The sequence below is a fragment of the Aedes aegypti genome, chromosome 1 (assembly GCF_002204515.2).
Source record: "Aedes aegypti strain LVP_AGWG chromosome 1, AaegL5.0 Primary Assembly, whole genome shotgun sequence".
Classification (NCBI taxonomy): domain Eukaryota; kingdom Metazoa; phylum Arthropoda; class Insecta; order Diptera; family Culicidae; genus Aedes; species Aedes aegypti.
Genome location: NC_035107.1, coordinates 301,533,891 through 301,555,266, shown reverse-complemented (window position 1 = coordinate 301,555,266; position 21,376 = coordinate 301,533,891). Strand labels below are relative to the sequence as shown.

The following is a 21,376-nucleotide window of genomic DNA, read 5'->3' as shown; positions in this document are numbered from 1 at the left end:
TCGGAGTGTAGGTATTCCCATCGTGAAACAGATGCCTGGTGCCACGTCTCGTTTTCACGTAGATTACGTTTCCTGTTGGAGAGATAAATTAATGTTAGTACAATCCGACGCCATGGTGCAGTACTAGAATAAGAAATGTACATCTGAAGTTTACTACATCGGTAGCTTTTGGTTTCTGAACAATGCCTTATAAATATCCTTGTGAAAAAGCGCACTTATGTAGGTGTTCTAATACAGTGAAGTACTAGAAGAATAACGGCCACATGAAGTTTTCCCTATACTCATACTATATTCAACGTAACTTACAGGAACAAAAATGTGAATATTTCAATGTGTAATATAATAGTTTCCATAATTATTTGTTATCTGATAATTCAATGGTAAGTCCTGAATAACCAAACGCAAAAACTTCACTTTTCTTCAGCGTTTTTCTTCTCGTTCTTCTTCTCGAACGAATACGCCGAGCGGGTGTGATTGTGCAGCGGTTTGGTGATCTTCATCATCTGCCGGTCGTTCACCGTCTTGGTGACGGCCCTGGCGCGGCATTTAAGCTTCCCGAACAGCGAGCACTTCCAGTTGCAGCTCTTCATCGCCTGGCGGTCTTTGATGTAGGCATACCCGTTGTACAGCAGCATTGCCTTCCCCTTCTGGGTGTAGCCGAATTTCGCTGCGCGGAGCTTCGAGCCACCTGGAAGGAATGGTGAACGGCCAAGAAAACGGAAATGGTCAGTTGAGGCGTTGAAAATAGTTGGAATAATACAACATTGATGATTTTTAACGTTTGTTCAGTTTATTTTTTCATAAAACATCCATGCTGGGAAGTACTAGATGTTCTAACATCTTTCAATTCATCTGACGAGCAATTTAAGTTTCCATGGTAGATGAGATTCCATGTCGATCTAAAAAGAAGAATAACGTTAGTAAAAAAACTTGTAGGAGCCTAATATTCCATAATTTAGAGCTAGATTGTAGGAAACACAGAGATCCAATTCAAATTATTCAGTTTATTCAAACATTTCCTGAGTACTGACGCCGAAAAATATCCTTTTGCAGTACTAGAACGCCTACTCCTTCTTTGTCAGTAGTTTCAGGTAAGATAAGCGGTGGCGAACGTATTCCCGTACGGTTGACTCCGACATTTCAATGCGTTGCTTCCTGAAAACGTGAACCACATGCACTGAAAAGAGCATAAGAAAACTTTGAAAGCGCATTCTAGTACTACTCGTTTCAACTACACGAACAGCTCTTACCAATAACGGATTGCAATTTGGGTGGATCCAGTAATTCCGCGTCGTCCACGCTGATGAGCACTTCTCGGCCAAAGACCGTATCCAGCAGTCGGGCCGTGTAGAGGGCTGGTTTGGGCGAGTAGATTCTTATCAGGTCCTTCAGCGAGATGTAGACACTACTGCCACTGTACAGGGGAACCGTCAAGGGAATCGCTTCGGGTGCCACTGCCGCCGTAGTTCGCATGGGAAGCGCGCGCAAAGCTTCTGGTTTCGGTGGCTGGAATTCAGCCGTTGCTGAAAGGCCTTCCGGTTTCGGACCATTGGCAAGGGATTCGTTTCTGTGCTCTGTTGTAGTACAAAGTGAGTAGTACAAAAATGTAATCAGCAAAATGAAACAGACATTTATGAAAAATGATATTCAAATACTTTGAGAATTAAAAAGAAGTACTATATTGTGTATTAATCATAATTATTGTAACAGCTGAACTTCGTACGAGCGCAATGCAGTAATAGAACATGCTTTATTTTGGTACAAACTAAATCTCCTATCTAATTGGAAGACCAATCGTCAGTGCTCGGCTTCCAGAATTCGATGTCGCTTTTGTTGATTGTAGGTGCTACTGTAGCGACGTCGTGCCATCGACTGCAGAGCCTTCTTCAGCGAACTCGCTAGAATGTCCGGCGTAACACCTTGGCTGGACCACGCTTCTGAAATTTGTGATGAGAGATTGAAGTTACTGACGCATCAGTAGTACTAGAATATGACCTGTACCTAGCATGCACGAGTTGAAGATGGCAAATTTCTGCATAGCCTTCTTGCGACCCGGAGCATTCGAATCGTATCGTTCCTGACCGGTCCAGTTAAAGTTGGATAAGGCTTCGTCGTCGAAGAATCGATACAGCACTTGAACGATGCCCATTTGTGGTAACTTATTGGCTGACAGGTATTTGATCTGTAGAGTAGGAAAAGATTACGTAAGATGAAATCAAACAGATTCAAAATTGAATCGATTAAAAATTGAAGTCAAACCAAGTTGAAATCGAATCAAAGTCGAATCGAAATCAAATCGAAATCGAATCGAAATTAAATCGAATCGAATCGAAATCGAATCGAAACCAAATCGAATCGAATCGAATCGAAATCGAATCAAAATCGAATCAAAATCGAATCGAAATCGAATCGAAATCGAATCGGAATCCAATCGAAATCGAATCGAAATCGAATCGAAATCGAATCGAAATCGAATCGAAATCGAATCGAAATCGAATCGAATCGAAATCGAATCGAAATCGAATCGAAATCGAATCGAAATCGAATCGAAATCGAAATCGAATCGAAATCGAATCGAAATCGAATCGAAATCGAATCGAAATCGAAATCGAATCGAAATCGAATCGAAATCGAATCGAAATCGAATCGAAATCGAATCGAAATCGAATCGAAATCGAATCGAAATCGAATCGAAATCGAATCGAATCGAAATCGAATCGAAATCGAATCGAAATCGAATCGAAATCGAATCGAAATCGAATCGAAATCGAATCGAAATCGAATCGAAATCGAATCGAAATCGAATCGAAATCGAATCGAAATCGAATCGAAATCGAATCGAAATCGAATCGAAATCGAATCGAAATCGAATCGAAATCGAATCGAAATCGAATCGAAATCGAATCGAAATCGAATCGAATCGAAATCGAATCGAAATCGAATCGAAATCGAATCGAAATCGAATCGAAATCGAATCGAAATCGAATCGAAATCGAATCGAAATCGAATCGAAATCGAATCGAAATCGAATCGAAATCGAATCGAAATCGAATCGAAATCGAATCGAAATCGAATCGAAATCGAATCGAAATCGAATCGAAATCGAATCGAAATCGAATCGAAATCGAATCGAAATCGAATCGAAATCGAATCGAAATCGAATCGAAATCGAATCGAAATCGAATCGAAATCGAATCGAAATCGAATCGAAATCGAATCGAAATCGAATCGAAATCGAATCGAAATCGAATCGAAATCGAATCGAAATCGAATCGAAATCGAATCGAAATCGAATCGATATCGAATCGAAATCGAAGCGAAATTGAATCGAAATCGAATTGGAATCGAATCGAAATCGAATCGAAATCGAATCAAAATCAAATCGAAATCGAATCGGAATCGAAATCGAAATCGAATCGAAATCAAATCGAAATCGAATCGGAATTGAAATCGAAATCGAATCGAATCGAAATCGAAATCGAATCGAAAATGAATCGAAATCAGTCAGTCATTCGGTTGGCTGGTTGGTCGATTGCTATTACTGCGTTTTCAGCACACTTACATATTGATTTCTGATTATGGGATTCCGATTGACCATCAGTTCCAAGCGGTCGACATCCTCCTCGCACGTCAACGGAAAGTCAAATCCGGCCACTCGAACCGTTTTCAATGGCTTCCTACTTGGCACGCGTCGTTCTTTGGGCCGGATTTTCAGCTGCAAATGAACAGGTTTGGTGACAACATCCTGTCCGATCATTGGTGCCTCTTCTTCAGGCGGTACGATTACCGCTTCTTGGCGAATTTCGCTTATTTGTTCTAGTACTGCATCATCAGCAGTGGGAGGATTCGGTTCCGCAGAGGCAGATACATGGTCAAGTTTTACATCGTTGATAGAAATGTCTACGGAGAAGGAGAGTTGTGAGTTTATACTGCAAAATTGAAGTACTAGATTGTAAGCTAAAATATTTCATCAAAAAATATTGGCAACATTTGGAAGGCTATTTTACTCCGAATATATTTTACTTATTTATTTCATTTAACAGGCTTCTTTGTCTCCAAAAATGTTCTAGAAGCATTTGGTTTTTATATCAAAAATCCAGGACTATTCCATATAATCACTCATCCTGAAAGTCTATACTAAAAAATCTTGTTTTTCAAACAACAGCTACTAGTTAATTCTCCGACTTTTCCTTCAGCATCTTCTTGATAGATTTTTTCGCTCTGAACGTCCGTTGACGCATCCTGTTGCGACTCTGCTTGACTGCCATCGTCATTTCGGCAGCCAATTCCTCCAAAGTGAGCCCTTCATTTTCGTAGGCATCTGTAATCGTCAAACTTGATTAGCATTGCCAACCCATGAAGCAAACTACAACACCCTTACCCAGAAAACAACTGTTGAAGATGTTGTAACCCCTCATGGCAATCTTGTTCCTTCCCAGCACGTTCACGCCATTGAAGCTGTAGCCTTCGAGGGCTTCATCCGAAAACATGTACGGTACAAAGTTGGCGATTTTTGTACTTCTCGGTTTACGCGACAAAACTTTAACCTGCAAAATAACAGTCTTGTCAAAGCGACTTATTCTAGTACCGCACTGTCGCACTACCAACTCACATATTCCTGTCGAATGTCATCCCTATCGGTGACAAATTGTTCCAAACGTCTCACCTCGCTCCCATCGGCGATTGGAAAGGTGAATCCACCCTGGATGCGGCACACCCGAACCGGGGACGTTACCCTGATGGGAGATTTGGTCTTTTTGGGCTGCGGCTTCTCCTTTATCCGATACTCCCCCTCAGTCGTGCACACAAGGATATAGTTATTCTCTTCGGATTTTTTCTCCGAATCGTTATCTGGAATGCGAGCAAATAGAATTATTAGCGGCTTTTTTCACGATGTTTGATCTTAAGCTCGATTGATAGAAATTCACAAATGGTCGACGATTTGTTCGTAAGTGTATTTGCCCACAGTTTCGCCTGCTCCATTTTGGCCCTTTACATAACGATGCGATGACTACAAAAGGGCGAAACAAAGTAGAACTAAACTTATACCAAGGCATTATTTCACTTAATTTTATTTATTTTCTCGTTCACAACGAAGATAAATGAAGTTCAACGATTTTTCCCGACAACCTTCAACTTGGCAACCTTGAGAATTTTGATGTCCCTATTCTTGAAGTCAAATTTGCTTTCGTGGTTGTGATCGGCTCGGAAGGAGTATGCCGTTCCCGGTTCGCCCCGCAGAGTACTGATTCGGCTTTTACATCTGCAAAAAAAAACGAAAATTTAAAATCAAATCATATTTTTATTTTCTATTAACATCGAACACACATACCCAGATCTTTGCCGCGAGCAGTGCCAAATGATGATGCGTTCCCGAATCTGCGAGCGAGTGTACAGGTGGCCGTCGATGATCAGCTGCATGTTGCCGAGTCTTCCCACGATGAAGCTTATTTCGCGATCATCTAGAATGGAAATTGCGTGAGCGGATTGTTGTGTACTACCGAATCATTTGTAGTTTTGTGTGAACCAATAAAACCAAACGTATTAATTTCATTTTGATTGTTTATTCAACTAATTTTGATTTCAATTTAAATCTAGTACTTCACCAAAATATGCAGAGGGATCATGGATTTTGTTGTAATCTGAAAATAAAGACAGAATTTTATTAAGATTTATATGCTCCTCGAACAAATAACAAATCAACGACATCTCATAATATCTAAGTTCTTTTATCCATTATTTAAAAGAATATTAGTCTTAACAAAGACGCAGCATTCTGGATTGCGCTCTATTATCTCATGCACCATACAACTTTGGGCAAGTGCAAGGGTCATGAACGTCTTATTTTAGTCTTCTGTTGCAAAATTTTTACACATTTTTGGTGCTGTCAAGATGGCTGTTAAAAAATTTATGAAAAATTTCCATACAAAGTGACTCTTAAGCTTCCTTCCGTTTTTCTGGTTATTCCGAAAAGATTGTCACAACTTTTCCTTCACACAAACTTTTCGGATCCATAAATAATACAATACTGGAAGAAATATGTAAATCCGTTCACCTGTGCCATCCGCAAGCCAACTCGTGACATCCAAACACCATTGCATTTTAAAGATAGAAGAAGAAGAAGGAGAAGCTAGTAAAGATAAGTAAAATGATGAAACGAAGCATAAAAAATATTGTTCACTGTTTGGTCCAAACTGATTCAAAAAGGAATTTCAACCACGTTAATGGATTCAAACGATTCGAAACACCAATCAGTGCTACCAAGTGATGTAGTGGTGAATCAAAACGTTATGTACTCGGTGAAGTTTTGTCAAAAACGTCATATACATATTTGTCACGATTTATTTCTTCTTCCAGGGCACAATATAGAAAAGAAAGAGCACGTCAGCACTCGATTTGTTTTGGACTCTAGCAAAAGGTCTACGCAAAGGTAGGAATACATGCGTACAAGGATAATAATATGAAGTAGGACGATCAAGATTTATATAGAAAGCAGGAACTCTAAGAATAATTACAGTGCTGTTCGGAATTATAGCAGCACATGTCAGTTTTCACACAAAATGCTCAACTTTGGCATGAACAGTGATATACAATCAAACGTCCATGAGTCGATATCTGAAGGGACGTCAACGACTCATGCAAATATCGAGTCACTATCACGTTAAGACACTATCACGTTAATGCTTCCAGTGGGCATTTATGCCCTTTGAAGGAAGCACCACACTAGACAACGGACTAGCATGCAACGCCCAGTGGCACAGTCGGAAAACAAAGTCATGAATCAGAAATGCTTTAGAAAGCTGTTTGGGGGACCATCATAGTAACCATGAAATTTTGATTTTAGTATGGTTTCATGAGTCTACATTGAGTCATGGAACATCGACACATAGAAGTTTCACTGTAGCGCAATGGACTCATATGAATTTGTGGTTACGTTTTTACTTCTTCAATGTACAATCACACTAGATTGATAACTACGCCGGCCACGTGCTATTCTCCATCGAAGAGAAGAATGAAAGTTTATTAAATAGCCGTTGTTACAAGAAACCCGGAGGATCTCGTGGAGGTTGATCAAATAGTAAATGATATAAAATTCAAAAACTACTATTTATTTCACTTTCCGGCAGGGGCTTATAGGAATTTGAAATTTTGAGCATATTTATAGTTTTAGTGGAGAAAGTTTCAGCTCAATTGCTTGCAAAGGAACAAAACTAAAGTATAACAAACTTTAACATTTTGTATGAAAATTGACATGCAGCTAATCCGAAAAGAACAATATTATTATATTCAGGACCTAAATCTCTATTTAGAAATCACATAAAATTTTATGAACATTAATCATTATTGTTTTCCAAAAAAGAAACTCAATAACAAATGATGTATCTGTTATTTAGTTTCTCTTTTAAAAAACAATACTTAATAATTTTTAAAGATTTTTTATGAGATTTCAAAGTTAACAGATGCAACAGACTTCAAAAGAAGAAATATCTGCTAACATTTATTGGCCTCATATTCGAAACATTGCATTTCATCTTGCCTCGGTTTACCTTAATAACAAAAGCAGGGCTGATAGCGACTGAGTGCGTTTAAAATAGGAGATTTAGAATCCTTATGCTTGTAAGAAGAGACCAAATAGAGACCGAACAAGAATTAAAAAGAGACACCATGAACTAAGAGAACAACAATCTACAACAGGATCAGAATATTAAAGTTTCTGTAAAAAAATGCCCAAAGAATTCATTTATTGATCCATTAACGGGTTAAGGAAGTCTTCCATGAAATTCGTTAAATTTAGCTTTGAGAATTGAAACTGTTTTTTTTTGGAAAACTGCAGACATTACTATAAAGACTCCACCATGAATATCTTCAGGAATTCTTCCAAAGATGCTTTCACAAGAAATTGCTGAAGTTCATCCAGTGAGCTTTTTTTCGATCTCGCTAGGATTTCCGTTTAGGTCATTTCCAAGAATTCAAGCAATGATTGCTCCAACGATGTTTTCACTGATTTCATAAGATTTTCTAAAGAATAATCGTTCCATGTTTTCAAGTATTTCTCTGAGGAAATACATCTAGAATGTTTTCTGGAGCTGTCTGAAGGACACTTTTAAGAAATTATTGGAGAAATCCCTGAAGAAAATCGAAAAGTATTGCTAAAACAATGTCTATAGTAAACTTTTATGAAACTTCTGCAGAAATTCCTGATGAACTCTAACGAGTTCTGAAAATTCTGAAAAACAGCTCCCCAACTATTGAGGAAGACTTGGAGGTTTTAATAATAGTAAGATTCTCGTATAACTTTTCAAAAGGACTTATGTAACAATGAGAGATTCTCTTTTGATTATTACAGTGCAAAACTAAAGCTTTTGGAAAGTTTTTCACTATAGATCGAAAAACAATGTGCTTAGGATAAAGCGAAGTTATTGATTGTAGAGAAAATAAACAAAGGGAGCCCCTCAATGCTCTGGAGGCATTACTGGAAAAATATTGAACAGATTCCCAGTAGCAACTTGTGTAGAAATGGTCGGAATGATTGCTGTAGTATTTGCTGGTGAGAAACCTCAAATAAAATTTTAAAGAAACGATACAGATTTCCAAGAATTACTCCAGAATGGTTCGGAAGAACTCCAGACGTTATTTATTGAAGAATGTCTGGAAGAGCTCTTAATAGACTTCCCGGAATAATCCCTGGAAGAATTTTTAGAAACCTTCCATAGAAAAAAATAGAGTCTTTCTAGACTTGCATTGAAATAGAGACCGAATCTCTAAAAAGAGACCTGCTACCAGCCCTGCAAAATCGGTTTAAAGTTTGTTTTCATAAAAAACATAATCATAACACATTTTCTTAAACCACACCGCAAATCACTCACTGGCGGCTGTCTGGTTCTCAATTCGTTTCAATTTTGTAAAGGAAATTTTGTTATAACAGCTAAAAAACAAAAACTGTTATAAGGTTTATGTTACAATGTTACAATTAAGTTGATTGAACAAAGAGTAAGGTAGGGCAAGAGTTCGACCTTAATGGAATAGTTAATACTTCCAGAAAATCTATAACAGTTGAAAAGAAATAAATATCCCGCAGTGAACCTACAAATTTCATTACTTATGTCTATAATTTCCATTAAAATAAGTGAAAGTCTGATCATTTGTCATATCGACAATGATAAATATATTTTTTCAGATTTTTACTGTACATACTTAATGACCTAGAACAAATTTCGTACAAAAAAAAGTCGCTCCTATAAAACGCGATTTGTGCAAAAGGTCGAACGAAAATTACACTTTTTATGTCTTAAAACAACAAATAGCCATAACATTTCCAAATCTCAATTGACTTCTATAATATTTTTATAATATTTGGAGTGAAAATCTCTTGAATAGCATTCGAACCACAATGACATTCATAACTTTTAATTTGAATTGAGCTATAAATTTTAAAAAAGAAAATAAACTTTTGCTGTACTTTTTTTTTTTTCAAAATTCTGACGTGCTAAAATGTGTACCCCGACCTTGTTGTAATGTAAACTGACTGAAAACAAAATGACACCCAAAGAATATTTGTATGGTGTATGCCGGTCCTCCAAGGAACATCTGAATATCTTTAAAACCTTATTAATTAATAATTAATAATTAATATTCACGCAGACTCTGAAAATAGAAGAGCATTTTTTGAGAACTTGTAAAAAAATTGTGCAAAAAAAAAATTTCGCTGTTTGAATATTCTTTAGTGGTGATAAAATGAATATTTAAATCGCAATAACTTTTTTGTTTTTCAATATTTTTGCACAATTTTTTCACAAGTTTTCAAAAAACTCCCCTAATCTTAGGATCTGTGTCGATATTGATCATTAGTCATCTGGTTTTGAAGATATTCAAAAATTCCTTAGGGGACCGATGCGTAACCAGAACCCCCCGTCAATTTATCAGGCTACAGGTTTTTAATCGTGTTCGGATATTCACCCTTCAGAACAATACATTAATAAGAGTATGTTGTGAAAAAATGAAGCAATCCGGTGCAGTCGTCTTTAAGTAATTATCATATCTGTGAATTCGACCTAAACGCCGATTCCTGTGGTCTGAGTATTCATTTCATTGTGAGTGCCTTTTGGGATATCAAATAGTATACAGGAATAAATGAGTTTTAGTTTTGACTCGAGCCTTAAGCTACAAACAACGGTGTTCTATATTTGATATCCGAAACGCCATACATTTCAACTGTCGACGAGGTGAAGGATTTTTTTTACGTCGCGTGTGATATAACTAAACAAATTGAAAAGTTAGTGAAATATTTATATGGTGAATCGAACGCTTTAAAATAAAAGCATAATTCCACTCAAATCACCATTTATGTGGTAAAAAAAAAAAAGAAAAAAGGCTTCTGCTAAGACAAGTGAAGTGAAAAGCCATTTTGAAGAGGCAATTATTACAATTGTGACAAAAGGCTATTCCCACGATAGATAATAGAAGATCATTGACCTCACAACTGAGGGTGAATAATTGATCTAAAGGTGGTTTAATTAAGTAAGATAAATAAATTCAACAACAAAGTGATAGCTATATTACTTTATTGCACCTGAATACCAAGTATGATATATGCGTTACATGTGATCGGCTGAGCTATAGGCAAGAGCGCTGATAGTAAAAAAAAATAATTCGAGCAGTTCCATTTAGTGAGCTCCAGCTAAGATTTGAGTATACGGAGGTGCATGATTTCCCGTATTGAGTGATAAAAAAATTGAAAATAAAATTGAGTAGTTACCGAAGTTCATATCCAGAGATTCTTCAGTACAGTGAGTGTCAACGAGCAGCCGAGAGAGCGAGCGTAACAACCGACAACAGAGTCTTCTCTTAGAGTCATAGATAAACTACAACCACAACAGCAAATACACTGGTGAGAGAGCTGATTTGTCTCAGCTGAACAAGTGTGAGAGGTAAAACAACAAACAATCGGTGAGTCATCGTATTGCCACCGTTCTTCTATTGATTTTACTTTTATTTTGATTCCTCATTCGTATCCATCCGTCTTGTAGATATGACTACTGCAAACCTGGTCGGTGTTATTGAACCATATGTTGTTGGTAATTCCTTTACAGAATATGCCGAACGTTTTGATGCGTTTTTTGAATTTAATCAAATTGATGATAATAGAAAAAGATCTACTTTTTGTACCCTAAGTGGTCCGGCAATTTACTCGGAAATCAAACTTTTGTTTCCGGGTAAAAAAGTAAAAGAATTAACCTATACTGAAATAATTCAGAAGTTGAAATCACGTTACGATAAAGTAGATTCGGATGTGATTCAGTGTTTTAAATTCAACACGCGGGTTCAAAGGGCAGATGAAACCACTGAAAGTTTCATTCTTGACCTTAAACTGCAAGCATCTTTGTGTGATTTTGGCACTTACAAAGATAAAGCAATAAGAGATCGAATTTTAGTAGGCGTTTACGATAAAAATTTACAAAAGCAACTTCTTAAGGAGGAAAAACTTACACTAGCAGATGCAGAACGTATAATTACGAATTATGAACTTGCCAATACACGTGCGGCTGCTATCAACACCGAAAGTCAGCAAGTAGCTTCTGTTAGGCAGCGACTTGGTCGAAGGGCGACCTTTGATCAAAATAGACACAATAATTATTACAACCGAAGAGATCGAAGCCGCAGCAGAAGCACGAGCTTTCAAAGAAGAGTCAGATTTAGTGAAGATGGAAGAAGGAATGATCAATACGCCAATTATTATTGTAATTGTATTATTGTAAAAAATTGACGTATCGCCTTAATAATGAGCCTATTTAGTATTTATTTTGAATATGAAAAAATACTTTGGTTCACGCAAGCATGTTCGAAAATAATCCTTATTTGATAGTACAGTCGAAGCTTGTTATAACGACATCGCAAAGGACCGTCGTAATAGAGAAATGTCACTATAGAGAATAGTTATAACATTGAAATATGTTTTAAGGGACCGAAAAATGTCGCTATAGAGAGCTTTTGTCGCTATAAAAGTTGTCGTTATTACGAGCTTCGACTGTATAAATGTATTTTGTACCATAATTGAACAAAATACGGACAAATTACAATTTTGGTTAAGCACCTCCTGTCCCCCAGTTTCGGACAGCTTGATTTGTTATATGTTATCTTTGTAATTATTGTACCAGTGTCTCAAAATACATTCATTTTTCATGGATTCCGTCGATCATGGTATCAAACATGCGATAAAATTAAGAAGAATGAACATTCAGAACAACATCGTAAAATGTGGTATTTTTCATCATATATGAAAGAGGATTTTGATGTACATCTTGTAAACTAAGATAAACTCAAATTGTTCTTGTAAATTTTGCAAATGCATTAAATTGGCGATTATATACTATTCCTTTAGTAAACACATTCAATGATGTTCAAATTTACAGAATTCGAGGCATTTCCAGATTGTGTCCGGTATTGGGTGCCACCTTTCAAGATCGATTAATTTGGTACTAAAATAAATCATCAAAATGCAATGCCAAAATTCATGTTTATATTTTAAAATTTATTTTTGAACACTATAAAAATGATAATGTATATCATAAATGGGTAACACGAGCTCATAAAACCAATAGTTTTCGAATTATGAATTTAGTGGCTTAAGTGTTCGGTACTGGGGGATCTCCCCCTAAGTGAATTGTGAAATTTAATGGATAAACTTGATAAAATGTCGCTATTTACAGTCAAATGCCAGTGTCCGGATTACGAAGCATGATTATTAGCTGCTTCAAAACCCGGACAGCCGTTGTTGTGCAATAAAATGTGCCTCGATTTGAACCAAAATTATCAATAAAATTGAGATGGGTAATGTCTGTTGCATTACCGCGCGGTTGACGTAGAACTACTTTGGACACAACTTCGATCAATTCTGGGTCAGACTCTTACAACAGTGCGGTAGCTTATTGCAGATGATAGGATGCTTGATGATAAATGATAGGTGCTGTGATTGTTAGCATTCAATTACGTTATGGTTTTAACCTTAGTTAGATACTGGGGTCATAATGACCCAAAATCGAATTTCAACTTGCAATATCTCTGTTGTTATCAAACGGATCTTTCTGAAATTCCCTGACTTTTAATATTTTGTGGAAACGAAGCGCAAGACCAAAAAAATTTTTTCTTAAGGTGATTCTAAGATGGCGCCACAAAAAAACAACTTAATAAGATACTGGGGTCATTATGACCCAGAAATGTATACCCCTATAAATCAGCGAAATATCAACCGAATAATGAAATTTATGCCGCATTCGAAAGATATACTCCTCAAGATTCTGATCACTACCTGGAATACCGGTTCCGGATCCAGTGGCCACCGGGAATCGGCTACGAAGGGGACCATGTTGGCCACGTGGAATTTCAGTACACTCAGTCCAGAAATCTGCAGTCATCACCAAATTGTATAAGATGCAGGCCATATAGGAATGTACTGTCTTCAGCAAACTTGCTTCGGGGACCAAGAACTTCCACATGGGATACAATTTAGTTCAGAACTTGACCACCGCGTGGCGCTAGCGTCGATATGAACTTCCGGTATGGGCTAATTATGCGATAACTCGAGATTGCGAGCACATAGAAGGATGCTGTTTTCGGCAAAGTTGCTCAGAAGGATAAGCACTTCCACATAAGATACAATTTAGTTCAGAACTCGACCACCGCGTGGCGCTAGCTTCTATATAAACTTCCGGTAGGAGCTAATTATGCGATAACTCGAGATTGCGAACACATAGAAGGATGCTGTCTTCGGCAAAGTTGCTCAGGAGGATAAGCACTTCCTCATGAGATACAATTTAGTTCAGAACTTGACCACCGCGTGGCGCTAGTGTCGATACGAACTTCCGGTAGAGGCTAATTATGCGATAACTCGAGATTGCGAACACATAGAAGGATGCTGTCTTCAGCAAACTTGTTCAGGAGGATAAGAACTTCTACATGAAATACAATTTAGTTCAGAAGTCGACCGCTGCGTGGCGCTAGCTTCTATTTAAACTTCCGGTAGGAGCTAATTATGCGATAACTCGAGATTGCGAGCACATAGAAGGATGCTGTCTTCGGCAAAGTTGCTCAGGAGGATAAGGACTTCCACATGAGATACAATTTAGTTCAGAACTCGACCGCTGCGTGGCGCTAGCGTCGATATGAACTTCTGGCAGAGGCTAATTATGCGATAACTCGAGATTGCGAGCACATAGCAGGATGTTGTCTTCGGCAAATTTGCTCAGGAGGATAAGGACTTCCACATAAGATACAATTTAGTTCAGAACTCGACCACCGCGTGGCGCTAGCGTCGATACGAACTTCCGGTAGGGGCTATTTATGCGATAACTCGAGATTGCGAACACATAGAAGGATGCTGTCTTCGGCAAAGTTGCTTAGGAGGATAAGCACTTCCTCATGAGATACAATTTAGTTCAGAACTTGACCACCGCGTGGCGCTAGTGTCGATACGAACTTCCGGTAGAGGCTAATTATGCGATAACTCGAGATTGCGAATACATAGAAGGATGCTGTCTTCAGCAAACTTGTTCAGGAGGATAAGGACTTCTACATGAAATACAATTTAGTTCAGAACTCGACCACCGCGTGGCGCTAGCTTCTATATAAACTTCCGGTAGAGGCTAATTATGCGATAACTCGAGATTGCGAACACATAGAAAGATGCTGTCTTCAGCAAACTTGTTCAGGAGGATAAGAACTTCTACATGAGATACAATTTAGTTCAGAACTTGACCACCGCGTGGCGCTAGCGTCGATACGAACTTCTGGTAGAGGCTATTTATGCGATAACTCGAGATTGCGAACACATAGAAGGATGCTGTCTTCAGCAAACTTGTTCAGGAGGATAAGAACTTCTACATGAAATACAATTTAGTTCAGAAATCGACCGCTGCGTGGCGCTAGCTTCTATTTAAACTTCCGGTAGGAGCTAATTATGCGATAACTCGAGATTGCGAGCACATAGAAGGATGCTGTTTTCGGCAAAGTTGCTCAGGAGGATAAGGACTTCCACATGAGATACAATTTAGTTCAGAACTTGACCACCGCGTGGCGCTAGCGTCGATACGAACTTCTGGTAGAGGCTATTTATGCGATAACTCGAGATTGCGAACACATAGAAGGATGCTGTCTTCAGCAAACTTGTTCAGGAGGATAAGAACTTCTACATGAAATACAATTTAGTTCAGAAGTCGACCGCTGCGTGGCGCTAGCTTCTATATAAACTTCCGGTAGGAGCTAATTATGCGATAACTCGAGATTGCGAGCACATAGAAGGATGCTGTTTTCGGCAAAGTTGCTCAGGAGGATAAGGACTTCCACATGAGATACAATTTAGTTCAGAACTCGACCGCTGCGTGGCGCTAGTGTCGATATGAACTTCCGGTATGAAAGGTCATATTAAGCGCCAATGCCGCAACACTGGAGGCTTAAATACAAGAGTACACAATGCAAGCAAGGTTCAAAGCGTTGTTGTTCCTTCTGCAGGTGTTGAGTATAGCCTGAAACAAGCGATGAATCGATTGAAGATGCAGATGAGTGACGATTCTGGTGATGATTCCTCAGGTGAATATATGTGTATGAATGTAACGTCTATTAATAAAGTAAGTGAACCTTGCCTGGTAAAAGTTACTATAGAGGAAAAATCAGTGCTTATGGAAATTGATTGTGGGTCTGCTGTCTCTGTCATGGGAATTAGAACTTTCATTGAATTATTCAATACACCTCTCCGCAAGAGTAACAGAAAACTTGTCGTTGTAGATGGAGGAGACTTAAAAGTTTTTGGAGAAACTAAAGTTCTTGTGTGTTTTCAGAACAGAACAGAATACGTATCTCTGGTTGTTATTGATAATAGTGAATCTGGCTGTCAACATCGTTTTACTCCCTTATTAGGTCGAGAGTGGTTAGATGTTTTTTTGCCAGAATGGAGATATACGTTCCAAAAACCAAATAATGTATACAATATTACAACCAACGACCAAGCTTCCTGTATGAGCGATATTGAAAACAAATTTGCTAATGTTTTTAAAAAAGATTTTTCACCCCCGATTGTTGGTTATGAGGCTGAGCTGGTACTAAAAGACGAGCAACCAATATTCAAACGTGCGTATGATGTACCATATAGATTACGAGAAAGAGTTTGCGAATATTTAGATAAATTAGAAAATGAGAATGTAATCACTCCTATCAAAACCAGTGAATGGGCATCACCTGTAATCGTTTTGATTAAAAAAAATAATCAGATCCGATTAGTGGTAGACTGTAAAGTTTCACTTAACAAAGTGATTATACCGAACACATACCCATTGCCAGTTGCACAAGATCTTTTTGCCCGCTTGTCTGGATGTAAGGTATTTTGTGCCCTAGACCTTGAAGGTGCCTACACACAATTATCACTTTCAAAAAAATCTAGAAAATTCATGGTTATCAATACAATAAAAGGGCTTTATACGTACAACCGCTTGCCTCAGGGAGCTTCTTCGAGCGCTGCAATTTTTCAGCAAATAATGGAGCAAATATTGTTGGGGATTGAAAATGTAACAGTTTATTTAGATGATGTATTGATAGCTGGAAAAGATCTGGAAGACTGTAAGAAAAAGTTGCAAATAGTTTTGGAAAGACTATCAGCAGCAAATGTTAAAGTAAATTGGGAAAAGTGTAAGTTTTTTGTCTCCAATCTCCCTTATCTGGGTCATATAGTTACAGACAAAGGGTTGCTACCTAGCCCAGATAAATTAGAGACAATAAGAGCGGCTAAAGTTCCATCCAATACTACATATTTGGGTCTAGTAAATTACTATGGAAAATTTGTACCCCATTTGTCTACAAAGCTGAGTGAGTTGTACAATCTTTTGCGAAAAAATGTAAATTATGTGTGGACTAATGCTTGTCAAAGAGCTTTTGAGAATAGCAAACATGAACTAGTTAATGCCGATCTTTTAGAATATTTTGACCAGAGCCGTAGCGTAGCCTCACGGCGCCCTTGGCAAACCTCGCTTTGGGCGCCCCTAGGTCAATTATGTTTTCATCATAAAGTATGTATGTGACTAAAGTTTTCGAAAAACGTCCCAAGTAACCATATGCTGTTCAAGCTATAATTTATGTATATAAGCGGTGTACATAAAGCTAACATTACTGTATAACAACAGTTCAGCTTTAGCAGCATAGTTACTTGGGATACTAGCAGAAACTGGCTGGAAGATATTTTTTAAAAAACTAGAAAAAATCAAAACTATCATGTTGAGACTTAAATATCCATTAATTAAAGTACAATTAAAAATTTGTAAAATCGAATAAAAGGTGCAAGAGATAGTTTTTCTCGAAAAAGTCAGAATTTTTTTTTTATAAAATTTGTGTTTTGGATTTGAGTCTAGAGGTTCAATTCCCAAATAGAAACATGAAAAAAAACCTTACAGAAGAGGTTAATACAGCTCAGTTCTTGATTAAAAAGAAAATAGCTGAGGGAGCCTCTCAATGTTAGATAGGTCCTTTTGAAAAATTAGAATTGTTTCATTATTTAACAAAAAGCGCTTGAAAAAAATCAGAATTTGCTACGAATGTTTAAGCACTGCTTACTCAATAGCTTTTTTTCAGTAATACTAGTGTGAGTAATTTACTAAAAGGAGATTGCAATTGTTCTAGAAGCCCCAGAAGAACACTTTCTTTTCTTGGAGTTGGATTTTAGAAATAATTTTGTAAAGTGGTCTATTTGTGGTTGATTTGTGCTAAATCATGTCCACTAAGTCGAACATTTGAATAAAAAAAAAGACACAAACTATTGTCAGTCAGAGTAGAATATGTTTATACTAGGTAAAAAATAATTTTGTTCGTGCTATGTCATGATTGCTCTTCACTGACATGACATTATTTGAAAACGTTGTTCAGGATTCTGGTAGAATTTTTCCCTGATTGAGATCTTTTGAATATTCTGCCCAGTTGTGAAGAAGTTTACAGAAAAAAATCACCTTGCATCGTATGAAACGTGTGTGTTCAGAATTTTGAATTCTGTGAGTCTCTTTCAGGATTTTGTGGAAATTCAACCAGTGATTTAGTGTGATTGTGTTCGAAAGAAAATGTGATATGCAATAACTCTCGTTCACGCTCAATAGAATTTTTGTTTCGTGTTTTCAAAATGTCTTCATAAGGATTAGAAGCTCATAAGAATATTTCCTCATTACTTCTCAATACGCACCTCCAATTGAACACCACAAACTTGATTTATGCTCAAACCAATTTTATTGGCTATTAAAATACGAGGAAAATCACTTAAACTCCAATGTTAAATTTTAAAATTATTGTGTGGGAATCACCCAAAACATCAAATAATCTTCGAAACCAATTCAGGAATTCTCGAAGACTTATTCAAACAGACTCATAAAAGTCATAAAAGTCAATAAAAGTCAACATAAAAGTCATAAAAGTCAACAAACTTACTTTATCAATCCTACGTGCTTCGCAGACGAAATTCTACGCGTTCCGCTCTAAACCAACTCGATTTTTCACTTCTAGAACGTTTAATATCCGAATTTACAAAACAACGAAAGTAAGATTCTCCACTTTCGCAACCTAACCGCTACTTTCGCCGCTCCGTTGTATGGGAGACGAAGTGACTTAACTACGAATCAAAACAAAACACTACATGAGTCGATTTTACACTGGTACAAAAACGTCGTAAGTAACCAATTGAAACGGCTTATCATTTTGTCATACAATTTTTGTGGGAAGTGATAGAAACTACCTTGAGTTTTAACGCGAGCTGATTGCATGCAAAATTTAAGCGATGTACATGGTGAAAAATGTTAAAAGGGGATTCATTTTAAAACAGTTTTAGAAGAGAGGTTGTGATTCATCTTAACTAATTTTCTCAAAACCGTATGGAAGTTACTTACGTCGATTTGAATAAGTAATCAAGAATTGTTGAAATTTTCCATTATCACTTTGAGAAATTCATTATGAAATTGTGACAAAAAAAGTGCTCTTACTTTACAAATTCTTTTTCAAAATTGATCAAATGTGTAATGCATTTTGGCGCCCCCCAAAGGCTGGCGCCCTTGGCGGGTGCCAACCTGGCCAACCGCACGCTACGGCACTGATTTTGACCCAAAGAAACCATTAGTGGTGGTTTCCGACGCTTGCAATTATGGTTTGGGAGGGGTTCTTGCACATGTGATCGATGAAGTCGAGAAACCAATATGTTTTACATCCTTTTCTTTAAACGAAGCTCAAAAGAAATACCCAATTTTACACTTAGAGGCTTTAGCACTTGTATGTAGTATCAAAAAATTTCATAAGTTTGTCTATGGCCAGAAATTTGTAGTCTATACTGACCACAAACCATTGGTAGGAATATTTTACGTTGGAGGGAATTCTATTTATGTTACTCGGTTACAGAGATACGTGTTAGAGCTGTCGATATACGATTTTGAGATAGTATATCGACCTTCCACAAAAATGGGAAACGCTGATTTTTGTTCACGTTTTCCTTTGCAGCAGAATGTTCCCTTGGAGTGCGACGTAGAATACGTCAAGAGTCTCAACCTTACCCATGAATTACCAATGAATTTTTCAAAAATTGCCTGCGAAACAGCAAATGATGACTTTTTGGTCAAATTAATGTCTTTCCTGCAGAATGGTTGGCCAGAGAAGATTGATAAAACATTTTTGAATATTCATACGAACCAGCACGATCTTGAAATAGTAGAAGGATATGTAATGTTTCAGGATCGTGTAGTTATTCCGTTTAAATTGAGAAAACAAATACTTAGTATCTTACATGTTAATCATTCCGGTGTAATTAAAGACGAACAGTCTACTGGCCTGGAGTTAATACAGATATAGAGAACTTTGTGAAAGATTGTGATACCTGTACAAAAATGTCTGTAGTACCAAAGCCTAGCTCAACCACAGAGTGGATACCAACGACGAGACCATTTAGCAGATTACACGCAGATTTCTTTAATTTTGAACAAAAAGTGTTCCTTCTTATAGTGGATAGCCATTCGAAATGGTTGGAAATTGAATGGATGAGGAATGGAACAGACGCTTCAAGAGTTATTAGGAGATTCACAAAAATGTTTTCTTGTTTTGGTTTACCGGACGTGGTAGTTACCGACGGCGGTCCACCTTTTAATTCCACCTTATTTGTTTCGTTCCTTGAGAAGCAAGGTATAAAAGTGTTAAAAAGTCCACTTTACAACCTATCTAGCAATGGTCAGGCAGAGCGGATGGTGAGGCTTGTTAAGGACGTTTTCAAAAAATTTTTGCTTGAACCAGAGGTGCGGAATTGGAACACAGAGGATCAGATTGACTACTTTTTAATTAACTACCGAAACACTTGTGTGACGAAAGATGGATCTTTTCCATCCGAGAAAATATACAGCTATAAACCAAAGATGTTGATAGATCTTATCAATCCTAAAAAGCATTATTCAAGACAGCTTGTAGAAAGTCCCTCTAGTTACAAAGACCACCAAGGAATACTAACAACTTCAACGCAGACATTAGTAAAGAATGATCCATTTGACAGTTTAATGTCTGGAGATAAAGTGTGGTTGAAGAACAATCATGTGAATCGTGTAGAAAAATGGATAGAGGCAAAATTCGTAAGACGACTTTCCATCAATGTTTTCCAGGTGGCAATTGGAAACGTAACTTCAAACGCGCATCGCAACCAACTGAAGATACCGAGGATTAAATCGCCCACCATGAACGTAATGGTCCCAGTTACCTCACATAAGAGGAGCCGGGTGGTAACGGTGGCGGAGGAAGATACTCCAACAACATCAGCTTCGTTTCAAACAAATGAACCGAATTCGAAACCAATAATCGATCCAGCTGTAATTCTCCCTACGCTCCGAAGATCAACCAGGACAAAAAAGCAAAAAATTAATGATGATTTTATATATTCTTGAGCTCGATTAAGAAAATGCATGAATTATTTATTGTTTTGTTTTTAGCCTATTTGAATTAATTTCTGTTGAACTTAAAATGTAAATTATAATTTAAAGTATGAATTTTCTGTGTATAGCTTGTAGAATAATCTTAAGGGAAAAGAATTGTCATATCTGTGAATTCGACCTAAACGCCGATTCCTGGGGTCTGAGTATTCATTTCATTGTGAGTGCCTTTTGGGATATCAAATAGTATACAGGAATAAATGAGTTTTAGTTTTGACTCGAGCCTTAAGCTACAAACAACGGTGTTCTATATTTGATATCCGAAACGCAATACATTTCAGTAATGAGCATTTAGGTTTCTGGAACCACGTTGGCCAAATAAAGATCTTAAAAACTTCAAAAAACATCATAAGGTAAGTTTCAAATATCTCCAAGAATGTTTAATTGATTTGTATGATTTTTTC

General features: G+C 37.3%; 1 protein-coding gene across 11 annotated transcripts in view; it reads right to left on the bottom strand.

Moving 5' to 3' along the window:
- Window positions 1-21,376, bottom strand: part of LOC5573536 (modifier of mdg4) — a 419,719-nt gene that overhangs the window by 228,812 nt on the left and 169,531 nt on the right. The window contains exons 5-7 of one of the 11 annotated variants that reach the window (XM_021838279.1): window positions 4,613-4,851; window positions 4,382-4,547; window positions 3,997-4,321 (exon numbers count right to left, since the gene is read on the bottom strand). The exons of 8 other annotated variants lie outside the window; for them this stretch is intronic. In XM_021838279.1, coding sequence (XP_021693971.1) covers window positions 4,173-4,321; window positions 4,382-4,547; window positions 4,613-4,851 — 554 coding nt within the window. In that variant the 3' untranslated portion in view covers window positions 3,997-4,172. Of the gene's footprint in view, window positions 1-3,996; window positions 4,322-4,381; window positions 4,548-4,612; window positions 4,852-5,056; window positions 5,264-5,332; window positions 5,463-5,606; window positions 5,643-21,376 lie in introns of those variants that run through there. 2 more of the 11 variants (XM_021838311.1, XM_021838290.1) reach the window with 2 other exon arrangements.